The sequence below is a fragment of the Hipposideros armiger genome, unplaced genomic scaffold (assembly GCF_001890085.2).
Source record: "Hipposideros armiger isolate ML-2016 unplaced genomic scaffold, ASM189008v1 scaffold_175, whole genome shotgun sequence".
NCBI lineage: Eukaryota > Metazoa > Chordata > Mammalia > Chiroptera > Hipposideridae > Hipposideros > Hipposideros armiger.
In genome coordinates, this window is record NW_017731525.1 from 2,160,386 (window position 1) to 2,172,621 (window position 12,236).

General features: G+C 37.3%; 2 protein-coding genes across 8 annotated transcripts in view; one reads left to right on the forward strand and one right to left on the reverse strand.

Annotated features, from left to right (window-relative positions):
- Positions 1 to 6,594, reverse strand: part of HELQ (helicase, POLQ like) — a 41,309-nt gene extending 34,715 nt beyond the window's left edge. For 5 of the 6 annotated variants that reach the window (XM_019652183.1, XM_019652182.1, XM_019652188.1 and 2 more), the window contains exons 1-5: positions 6,209 to 6,594; positions 4,269 to 4,986; positions 2,622 to 2,800; positions 1,864 to 2,064; positions 1,385 to 1,457 (exon numbers count right to left, since the gene is read on the reverse strand). In XM_019652183.1, the coding sequence (XP_019507728.1) occupies positions 1,385 to 1,457; positions 1,864 to 2,064; positions 2,622 to 2,800; positions 4,269 to 4,986; positions 6,209 to 6,394 (1,357 nt within the window). In that variant the 5' untranslated portion in view covers positions 6,395 to 6,594. Of the gene's footprint in view, positions 1 to 1,384; positions 1,458 to 1,863; positions 2,065 to 2,621; positions 2,801 to 4,268; positions 4,987 to 6,208 lie in introns of those variants that run through there. The other variant, XM_019652184.1, reaches the window with a different exon arrangement.
- Positions 6,595 to 6,686: 92 nt separating this feature from the next.
- Positions 6,687 to 11,637, forward strand: MRPS18C (mitochondrial ribosomal protein S18C). 2 transcript variants are annotated; one of them, XM_019652192.1, is made up of 6 exons: positions 6,687 to 6,887; positions 7,689 to 7,741; positions 9,745 to 9,828; positions 10,813 to 10,870; positions 11,379 to 11,438; positions 11,522 to 11,637. In XM_019652192.1, exons 1-6 carry the CDS (start codon positions 6,788 to 6,790, stop codon positions 11,596 to 11,598), a joined length of 432 nt encoding a protein of 143 aa, XP_019507737.1. In that variant the 5' UTR covers positions 6,687 to 6,787; the 3' UTR covers positions 11,599 to 11,637. The 2 variants fall into 2 exon arrangements, with proteins under 2 accessions (XP_019507737.1, XP_019507738.1); XM_019652193.1 differs by lacking the exons at positions 10,813 to 10,870; positions 11,522 to 11,637 and having other exon boundaries at positions 11,379 to 11,435.
- Positions 11,638 to 12,236: the final 599 nt, after the last annotated feature.

Sequence of the window (12,236 nt, forward strand, 5' to 3'; positions counted from 1 at the left end):
AGTAAAGAGATTAATTTCATTTAAATATCTATTAAGTGTAAGGCATTGGTGATAAAGACAAATAAGTATACAGCAATAGCAAACACATGTCCATTGTGTGCAGGTACTATGCTAGATGCCTGAGAAAGATTAGCTCATGCCATCCTCACAGCAATTCAGTAAGGAAGGTTCTATTACTATCATCCATTTTTGAGGCATAAGGAAAGGAAGGCAGTTACTGTAATTTGCCCAAGGTCACGTACATAGTTAAAAGTGAGCCAGGATTTGAATCTAGTTCCAGAGTCTATCGTCAGCCGTTATGTTATGCTATTTTTCCAGGCTAACACATGATCCCTTTTACACAGAGATAACAGGGAAACCAAGATAGAATGATGTTGCAGCACCCAAAGGGAAAAAGAATGATAAACAGTCAAATGCTGAAGAAAAGCAGAGACAAGAACAGTCAGCATACACAGGATGTGACAAGCAGGTGATCATTCTCCTTTTTTTCCCTGTTTTGTATTTTTCCAAAGAACCTGTCACCATCTGACACATCATATGTCTGTCCGTTTACTTTCAGTAAAATGTGTTTGATGAAGGCAGGGACATTGTTTTATTCACTGCTATATCCATAGCACTTAAAGTAGTGCCTGGCACACGCTCAATATTTTTTGAGTGAATGATTATAAAGTGCTAAAATATGTCTAAGTAATCTTGCTATTAAAAACTTTTAAATAATTCTTAAGATCTGATCTTTATAATAATTTTTGCATATAAAAGATAAGTTATTGCAATAGCTTATCATTAAATAGTGGAGAAAATATTTAGAGTATTTCATGTACATTTAAAGAATATATGATGTCAAAAAATAGTTCCTTAAAGTGACTACTTGAATATACTGCATTATTGGTATGATGATGATGATGATGATGATATTGATGGTGGACCTGGTAGCAGCAAACTCTTATTGAGTGCAACGTGCCAGGCACTGCCGAATGCTTCTCATGAGTTAACTCATATAATCCTCACAACAACCCCATCAAGTTAAGACCATTATTATCCCCATTTTACAGATGAGGAAACAGAGAGGTTGAGTCACCTGCCTAAGCACATACAGCTAGTAAGTGAAGGATAATAATAGAGACGTCCTCGAATGTTAATTGCATTTATTTTCACAATTATCCTCATTCATTCATTCTTCCAACAAAAATTTACAAGCTTACCTTAGAAATAAAAAAATCTAAGGCAGAGAGCTTAAGTATCTTACTCTAGTTAAGCTTGCTGCCTTAGATTTTTGTAAAGTATCTTACTCTAGTTTACAAAATCTAGCTAGTGATAGAATTAAGTCTTTTATAGGTCTCTCGATTATAAATCAATTAGTGACCACAGTTAAAAAAATACTTACTACTAGTGTAGAGGATTTTTGCTAGGGTCATTTCCAGTACAGCTCCACGGCTTCCTTCACCAATCATGTGCAACTTGAGATGAAAAAAAAAAGGAAAAAAGTAAATTTGCACACATTGCCTATATAAGACATGCATATATTTTTATGAAATGAAGTAATCTTTACAACTCTTAAGTATTTTGGATATAGCAACTAGAATATAGATGCATATTTCACTTGTATTTTAAGTTAATGAGGTTTCTGAGTAACATCTTGACACATCTGAAATTCATAAGTACTGTTATAAAATTGAATATACACACACATATATTTACTATTCAAGAAAACTTGACACAAAACTGAATTTAAGATTACCAAGCATGAAATGTTTTCATCTGTACTGTTTATGTATTAAAATATATTATTCTCACAGAGGTACTAAGCAGATCCACATAATGTTAGTATAATAAAAACGATAAGTTATAAAAGTAGCAACCCACCTCATCCACAACAACCAGACCAAGACTGCTAATCCTTCCAGTTTCAATCAATGAGTTGACCAGGCCATGTCCTTTTTCAATAGTGGCAATATATAGTGATTTCTTTTTCCTTCTTTTAATTGGAGGAAATTTGCCTTTGCTTCCAGCATATTCTTCAACAAAGAAGCCCAGTTCTATACCAAAACTTGACAAACCTGAAATCTAGAATATTAGTCAAAACGAACAAACAAAAAAAGCCAAATAAATAAGAACTCTAAATATTAAGTGTACACAGGGATTTCAAAAACCTAAAACTGTGTTTAATACCAATCAATGGGAACAAGATCACAGATAAGACATATATATCTAAGAAATGTCAGAATTAATGTGTTGATCTTTGAAAAAGGAACACTATTTCTAAACTACATATGAGAAAGTAAATTTCAAGTCTCCTCTGATGTAAAAAAATCAGGGCACCTCATTTATTTTGATGAAATAATTGACTCCAAACTAAATATAAATAGAACATTTATAATGGAGTTTAATCTACCAGTTTAGAAAAAACCCCACTTTTTCTGCAATAGGTAATCAGTATCAGAAGAGATTTTCAGTTACGTACCTCCATATTGCTTTTGTATATTCTAAAAATATTAATTCTGAATTGTTAATAGAGGTACATCTTTTCAGTCAATAAAAAGTTATACGTATGCTACTTTTTATATCTTAACGTCAAAATAACATTAGCAAATACCATTTATTAAATAAAAAAAGAATCACACCTTTTCTTGGACAATTGCCACATACGGAAGGATCATTAAAACATCTTTGTGCCGGCAAAGCAGTTCTTGTAGCATTAAAATCTCAGCGACGAGGGTTTTTCCACCACTAGTTGGCAAGGAATATATTAAATTTTTTCTTTCTTGCACAGAATTCAATGTTAAGCAAGTATGTTGCCATTCTGTAGAATTAAAAAAAAACCACCACAACATTATTTTCCCCTTCTCCAATCTCAATCTCAAGAAAGTTTTCTAAGGAAAAAATCCTTCAAAGTCCAGGAACTTTACTTTGAGAACCGCTGCTTTAGCTCAATGAAAAAGTAGCACACATCATGTCATTAAGCCAGATTTACAAGTCGAGATTTAAAAAGTTATTTACCAAAGTTCATACTTCAAAGCTACTAATAAAATTACTAGCAGTCACCACTGAAATCTAATTTGGCATGTCCTTGACACAGAATATAACTTGCAAGACAACTGTTATATTAATGTTATCATCATCATCCCTTTTTAATAGATCAGGAACTAAGTAAGGCTCAGAGGGCTAAACTTGTGTTTAAGTGACAGGACCAGAATTCATAACTAGGCTGACAACCTCCAGTAGTTGAGAACCTACCAGAGTGTACCAGGCACACAGCTAGTTACATATAAAAAGATGAGTTAGACAGAGCCCTGCCCTTAGGGTACTCATTCTGGTAGGAGATGCAGATTAAACAAAGAGCAATGTGCTGGGAGAAAAGCAAAAGGCAGAAAGTTAACATCTACTTCAAGAGCAATGCACAGCATTCATTCGTTCTTAAACTATAAATCTCACAATTTAGAATTAGACTCCTATAGTCTTATGAGTATATTAGACTTTGTTTCCTGTAGTCCTACTTCTCCAACCTGATTGTCGCCTTCCTGAGATGAGAGCCCATGTTTTCACATGGTTCATAAGATACTAACAAGAGTTTAAGAATTTATGAAGTGATTGGTTGATAGGGATGGCAGCAACTTCTTTGTCCAAAATGACACATATTTGAAATATATGCAAGAACCCAGGATTTTTGAAAAACATTACATGATACATTGTTAATAATATTCTTTGTACTTAAATCTTAACTTCAGCTATCTTTAAAGACGTTTAGTTTTAATCAATGGTATTAGTAATATGACTTATTTCACTCGAGACATCTCGTAGTCAAAGGAATTTCAACAACTAAGTTTTGGTAGAGAAGACAGAGCCAGCCAAAGAAACACCCAGAAAACTGAGGAGCCGCTCAACAACAGAGAAAAAAACAGGAGTGGAAATATCAAGAAAAAACAAGTTACTGAGAAGTCAAGTAAGGTAAGAATTAAAAGTATCATTGGGTTTAGACACTCGAGTCATTTTATCTCAACTGAGAGCACAGAACCCAGCATTGGAGTAGGATGGGGATTATTTGAGTGAGAAAAGGGAGATAGCAAGGATAACAGGTTTGAGAAGTGTGACCATGAAGGACAGGGAAGAGGTTCAGTAGTAGCAGGATAGGGACAGGCTGAGAGGACTGACACTTTGAATTGTTTTTAAGATGAGATACATGACCATGGAAGTATCTGCTTTCTGTTGATTTTCACTAATACTATGTTAATGATGGTAAATGTTTTTAAAATTCCAGCAAAAAGCATTACCATATAATTTTTCAATTCCCTTGAACTGAACATAAAGGTCTTTCACTTTGCTGGGTAATGAATAAAAAGGACCAAGGTCATCTGACGATGACTCAATTGTTTTCTTAGCAACATGAATTTCTTCAGATAGGAGAGTCTCTTTGAGCTGTTTAGTCCTAGCAAATATTGGTGTTTGAGCCTTGGCATTTCCAGTCATGGTGCTTTTTAGATGATCTTTAAGACTTTTTCTCCTATTCACATCTGAACTAGCTCTGGCTTGAGAAGAGGACTGATCAATTTGCTGGGGTTGCTCTATGCTATGATGGGGCAATTCCTCATTCACAGTCTTGTGAGAGAATGAGTTCCAATCCCTCTCTTTAGTAGACTGATCCCCCAAATTATCTGAAGAGTTCTGCAAATTTTCAAAGTATAAAACCTGTGAAGAAGGCAATTCATACAAAAGATCAGCTCCAGGTTTGGAAGAGACATCTTCATGCCCGCTCTGGTTCTTTGTGGGCGCATCCGTTTTTGATTCAGTACAGCTGCCCACTGTAGGAATGCTGAGTTTGTTATGTTTGATGCTTTCTGAACAAAGATTTTCAGTGGCAAAGTCTGTACCATGTTTCCTGTTTTCAGGAAGTTGCATATATTTTTGTTCCAGGTCATCAACTTGAGCTAAAAAAGAGTTTTCAGCAAAGCTATCATAGTCACCAAACATGTCCTCTTCACTGTCATTATTCTGGGAAGAAAACAAAAATATTTATGGTCAATTATAGCTTCATTAAGATAAAAGTTTCAGCCTAGAACTATACCAGGTATATAATTAAATGGCCACATATGGATTATAAACCTAAATGTAAATCACTCTAAGAAACAGATACTATTATCCCTATTTTACAGATGAAGAAATGGAGGCTCGGAGAGGGTAATACTGTGACTTGCCTAAAACTGCACTCATGGTGTATGGTGGTGCTGGGATACTAATTCTTAAACTAGTGCTAAACCCTAAAAGCGGTAGCAAGATTGATAAGACATCTATTGGGACGTCATCTCACTAGAAGTTCTGATAACTGCACTATCCTTCCCCTCCCAGACTCCAGCCTACAAAGAGTGGTGACAAAACCAAGCTTCTACTACTGAGCACTCCAAGGAGATTCTGTCCCTAGGAATTTGGGATTGAGAGTCTGCACACTGACGTGGGGTGGTCAGCTAAACAGAAGACATGTAAATTTGGAGATAGCAATATAGTGCAGTGATTAAAAAATACAAGATTTGAAGTGAGAAGTGTAATTTCTTAACTTACTGATTTCTATTGTAAAATCTAGATCAGCGGTTCTCAACCTTCCTAATGCCGCAACCCCTTAATACAGTTCCTCATGTTTTGGTGACCCTCAACCATAAAATTATTTTCGTTGCTACTCTGTAACTGTAATTTTGCTACTGTTATGAATCGTAATGTAAGTATCTTTTTGTTTTGCGATGGTCTTAGGCGACCCACAGGTTGAGAACCCGTTGATCTAGATAATATAAATAGCTTCAAGTACCCAGCCCATAATGAGTGTGCAATAAATGGTAGATTTTACTAGTAGAGCAGAAGCAGCAATAACTTCGAACTCTAACTTTTACGCCTGTCATGCCACTTCCTTGCTGCATGTATAACTTTTATGTCTCGGAGTCTACGTTTTATACCTATGTAAAAAACAATACCTCTCAAGTGGGAACTCACAGTGGTAATAAAGCCATGGTAAGCACATGAGGACTAGCAGATAATTGGTAAACTGTTTGCACCTGAGAAGGGAAAGGCCAAAATTTTGTAGTTTCAAGTTCCATGCCTTCTATAGTTCGGTCTCCCACTCTTTCAGGGGGTACGCGCAGTAGGAGGCCTGGGTTTGTAGCATCACCCCAAAGGTGGGAAATGGAAAGGGGAACTCGGGGGAACTGGAGAACTGATGGGGCTGTACCTCGACCGGTTGCATGCCCACAGTTTTCCGCCGCGGGCTCCGAGCCACCATCTCCTCCTCCTCCTCTTCCTCATCGCCCGGCAAGAGCTCGGCCGCGGTGGGGGCGGCAAAAATGATCCCTAGGCTAGGACGGTTCCTTTTGGGGACACACACTCGCCGGCGGATGCGGGAACCACCTTCATCCATGGCAGGGGTCCGAAAGTCGTCCCCCGTGATCCAGCCGCCAAACCCCAGGGGAGGGGTGAGTGGAGGACACAGCGCCGGCTGCCGAAGGGGAGTAAGCCGCTGGGCTCTCCATCCGTCTTTGGGAAAGCCCACAAATTAATTGCTCTCGGGCCGGAAGCGGAGACACAGGCGCCTTCTTCTCATCCAATCACACGCGGGCTTGCGGCGCGGTGGGGGTGAGAACGTGAAGGTGCTGCGCAGCCACACTGAAAACCCTCCGACGGCCTCCATCCCGAGTACCCCGCGTTTGCTAGCGGAACCTTTGACTGGAGTGCTCGGGTTGGCAGGGGAGGGGCACCGGAAGGGACTTGACAGGACGATTTAGGAAAAGGGAAGGAAGAGGAGCGAGGAACCATGGCTGCTGTGGTTGCCTTTGGCGGTGGTCTAGGGAGGAAAAAGTTGACCCACTTCGTAACGGCCACTGTCTGCCTCCCAAATCCTGGAAATCGCGCTGGTAAAGTCTCCTTATCTTATGCTCCGTTTTAGCATTGCAGCCGTTGCCTTAGCCATAATTAGGTCGGTGGAGTCGCCGCTGTTAGCTAAACGACACCGGTTTCCAGGCGATTTAAGTTTCTGCTTGATGGGAATCTGTAATGGCCCATGACTGCTATTTTAAGGCTGAAGGGTATGCGAGATGTTTTCCAGTACATTTTCTTTTTCAATATATGAGGAGAGTAATGGGGTGATTATCAAAAAGAGGCAGGGACTTACTTGCCTAACATCTCCGGGTAAAGTAGGTAAGGAAGGGACATTTGCAGTTATCCAGCGGCGAATTCCAGATGTCTGAGGTCCCAAATCGGGGCGAAATTGTGACATAGGCCCTCGAATTTATCATTTCTGCATCTTTATCTTCTGTGTGCTTCTCTATCGATAACAACTCTATGTAGGGGTTCTGTTACTCATTTTCCCTTTGGTACAATGAATGCCTTTTTTGTTGCTTCTCCCCTAAGTATTTGCATTAAAAATGTCTCTAACCATGGAGTGAAGGGAAAATAAATTTCGGAAAAGAGGAGGTGAAAGGTTGTATGGGTGAAGAAAGAGTGGATATGTCTTTTTCCCAAAGCCCTGGAAAGCACATCTATGTTAAGTCTTATTCTGTCTCAAATCAAAAGGGTTTTATCCAGCCAGTGTGAGTATAGTATAAAATGGCTTTTATATTGTGCCCCTTGATTAATCTTGTCTCCATCAACACAATTTCTTCAGTTACTTACCAAACAAAAAGAATTGGTTTGTTGCTGTTTCTGTTTAATTGCAGTGCTGTGGAGAAGTTGTTCACAGTATAAACAGGTAACCAGCAATGAGGACCTGGTAAGAATTTTTTTTTCTTCCTTTTTTATAAGGCATGTGCAAAAATGACCAAATTCTTATATTTTACCTATTTGAATAGAGTTCAGCTAGAGGACAGAACAATCAATAATCATTAATCAGTCTGAAAATTATAATTCATTGATAAGTAGTCACTTGAGTTTTGAAGTAGAATTCCTAGATTCCTAGCAAGAAGCATGGCTTCTATAATACCGTATTTTTCTTCCTAGATCTTAAATTTAAGGATATGTGCTTTGGGAATTAAAAAAGGTAATTATGGTGGATGGAATAAGTGCAGATAATCCAACAAAGCTTACCTACAGGTTGGCTCTCTTCCTCATTTCAAATTCAATTATTTGTCCTATTCATCACTTTTTGGTATGGGGTTGGGGACTAATGAGGGATTAAAATGAAAGTTTTATACCAGGATATTAAATATAGTTTCTTCTCACCTGTAGATGTATTTTTATGGGTTTTAAGTAACTGGCATTGAACTTGGGCAGTATAGGTTTCCTTACTACACTGCAAAGATAATTGGACACCAATCAGACCATACAAAGCACTTAGTAACGTATAGGGAAGAAATATAGTCATTATATGTGAGCTGAATGTAAATTGGATAAAGAAACTTTGAGGAGTTGGAAAAAGAAACCAAAAGAACTCCACTAGTCCTTCTGAGCATTTGTCTTGGTCATCTAATTCACACCATAGTTCAAGAGAGTAAAGGAACTATGTGCCTTTTTAGGTCATAAACCCCACTGAGACTCTAATGAAAACTATGGGCTCTCTCAGAGAAAGGCACAGTTCCACTCATTTGAAACTTTACATAAAACTATAAGGGTTCAAGGACTTCAAAGTCATTTCTGCATTAAGAATCTCTAGACTGGAAATGCTTATACTGATTGTAGGAGGGAGGCATTGTGACAGAAGCATTAAGGCAGTAGTAAAGACAGAAAAAAAAATGCTGACACATACTTATAAAGCAGTCAGGGAGCCATGAAATTATAGTCAAAGGACCGTATATTTATAGTAAGCCATTGGGCATTGTCTTTTTATTAACAAAAATAGTGATAAAACATCTGATAGAGAAATGTGGGGGTGGATTTAGGGATTATACGAATTTAAGCATTACATATATCTGTTGTGCTGTAAGGTTTTCGTATTTTAAATCTAAGAATTTTTAGTCACCTACAATCTGCGCAAAACATTTGAGGAGAGAATCACTTATTGCAGATTTGAATTTTTTTTCTCCCATAAACCATTTTTTCTCCGAATATTGTATTTTATCCCAGAATCCTCCATGACTTAACTCCTCCCTAGTCAAACTAAAACAAAATAAAGAAGTGCAAAATATTGACAGGCACACTGCAATTTTTATAATGGTGAATCCTTTTTAGAAGTACTTAATTTTTCCTTTACAAGCCAAGCTGGTGTATTTATTTTTCAGTGAAGAAAGGTACAATTAGTGCTGGCCGAGTGGCGCATTGGTTAAGAGCTGGCTTGCGATGCCACAGGGCCCCATTTCGGATCCTACATATGAGGGCCAGTGACACTGCCCTCTACAGCTAAGATGCTGAACAACAGCTCAACCTGGAGCTGGACTGCTGTGAGTCGCCGGCGATGGCGTAGGCTGCAGCAGGTTGCCATGGGCTACTGTGTGTAGCCAGCAGCCAGTGTGAGCGGCCAGCAGCTGCCGTGAGCGGCCGTCCAGAAGCCGGCGACTGATCTGCCCCTCCCGGGAAGAACGCAATGATGGTGCCAACCTGGCCCAGTGAAGCAGCGTCCTCCACAACTAGACTGAAGAACAAAAGGACAGCAACTTGTCCATTCCCCTTACTCCAATTCCCAGCACTGTTCCCATCCCCCAATTCCCCAATAAAAAATATCTTTAAAAAAAAAAAGGTACAATTAATCCTTTGGATAGATTTAAATGTGGTAACCTTAGGATTTCAATTTTAATTCAAAATTAACACATTAAACTTTTTTTTTTTTTTGCTTTATACTAGCCCATTCCAATGGAAAATCCTTATAAGGAACCTCTTAAAAAATGCATCTTATGTGGAAAACGTGTAGATTATAAGAATGTGCAGGTGAGATCTGGTTTTACTTCACTATGATACTTGATTTTAGGATTTTGCTTCGTTACTAGTCCTAATTAAAGAGAATCAAGTCAATTTTATAACAGGTTTTGTGTAGGGGCAACTATTTTAGCAACTTCATAATTTGAAATGTGGTTATGCTTCTATGTATAAGGCATCTCTATTCTAATAGCCTTTTGGCTCTCCCTTGTTTACTATTTCAGCTCAGCATTTCTTCCTCTTTTTTCTCTGCCTAGTGTCTTAACAGTAGCTCACTATGGCAGTAATTTGGAAAAAGCTCTCTGGTGAAGTTGATCTCTGTACTTCACCAATATCACTGCTTCAAATATAATTTTATCTCTTGTCCAGCACTCAGCAAATTAAGTGGCAAGTCTGAGGTAGAGAATGATGTTGAAATTAGGTATTTTGACAATAGTATAAAGTGATAGTTGCCATAGAGGGAGAAAAGTCAAGAAATTTTAAAATGCAACATATTAGGATTATGCATAGCACCAAGAACACTGCCTGGCACCTGGAAAGCACTAAGGAATTTAAATTAATGAAGCATAAAGTACAGCAAGTGGCCCGATGTGCCTGTACCTCTTGGAAGACCTCAGTGTAGCCTGTATTATGTGATAGTCTATCATCAGAGATGAAATGTGTAGTACCTTGTGTGCAGCAGTATTTTGGAAAAATATCTCTGAAAGTCAAGAAAACAGCTTTAGCACTGAAAGAATATGCTCAATAATCCGTTGTATAGACTTTTTGAACACTCTGGGTAAGAGATGTTAACTCTAATAAGTTATTTAAAAAAGATATCCTATAGTTCAGTATTTTTATTCACATTATATGAAGTTTGTCTGAAATTTATTAAAATACCTTTACATAATTTGAAGGTGACATATAAAGTATGCTTTTTTGAAATTTACCCAGTCAAGACAATAACAAATGTATTAATATAAATTTTTTTTCTTCTCTAAATAAAACTAAAAACAGCTTTTGTCCCAGTTTATTTCTCCATTTACTGGATGCATTTATGGAAGGCACCTAACAGGTATTGTGTTCTCTAAACATAGATAAGAATTATGTAAATTTATTTAATAAAACTGGCAAATTTTCAAATTGTGCTATAAATCACTGTTAGAAATCTTAGTATTTAAGAAAGGATCTTAGGCCAAAAGAGGTATTTTGCATGTCTTATGCTTAGAGGTAAGCAACTATAAGCTGCACATAGAAACCTTAAAAAAACTGTTGATATATTTGGAGTATACTATAGTCATATCTAGACTATTATTTAAACAGAGGCCTATTTTCCATAGGCCAAATGGGATCTGCCACTTACTTTTACAAATAGCTTAGTTTATGTAGTGTCTATAGCCGGTTGCTTTGTGAGCTGAAACAGTAGAGGTGAGAAATTTTAACAGGGACTGTATGGCCTGCAAAGCTTAAGATATTTACTGTCTGGCTCTTTACAGGTTTGCCATCTGTTCTTGACTTAGACAATTGTTACACATTTTGAATATTGACACTTTTTATGAATAAGAAAGCCTTTTCTTTTATAGGTCTTTGTGGAAAGAAACAAAAAGAAATCACAAAAGCGATTAAGAGAGCTCAAATAATGGGTAAGAGCATTTGAAAACTAATTTGGGCTAATCAGAATTTTGCTCATTATCTTTTGTTAAGAACCTTAATTATCTCTTTACAGGTTTTATGCCAGTTACATACAAGGATCCTGTGTATCTCAAAGACCCTAAAGTTTGTAATATCAAATATCGGGAGTAAATTATCTAACATTATCAATAAACTTATTTTTACAATAAATGGTTGCTGACTCAAACGATAAGATTTAATAACCTTTAGAAAATTAATAGGCTAAATATTATCAAACTATAAATTATGAAGTTTTTAATTCTTAATATAAAATCTTATGAAGAAAGTGTTTAGGAGTGAAAAAATGTTTCTTATCCATACCAGTGAATGTTCATTAAATAAAACAAGACTTGAAATGTTAATTCTCATTACATTTTACATAGATGAATTTAAAAATTGGTACTGTAGGGTTTCACTTATATCTCGTCCACAAATAGGTCATACAATAGTAGACGACTGATAGTGGGATATTAAATATGTGATGACTTGTGTTGGAACTTTACGTCCAGATTCTGTCCTATAAATGGAATTGTAGGGACATGGGTGCAGGAAAGTGCAATGCTTGTATAATGTAAAAATCCACGACAGGGTATGGCCTTGAAACTGTTCAGGGAGGTTTTCTAACTAGCAAATAAGGTATCCCTGGCTAGTACTGTGGGTCTTCCCTTTGTAGAGATGTTACATTGGATGGAGAGTGGTGCTGTCACAGGACCTAACATTTATTCCTGGACTAGTCTGGTCTGAAACTGGTAATGTACTTTAAATAAACT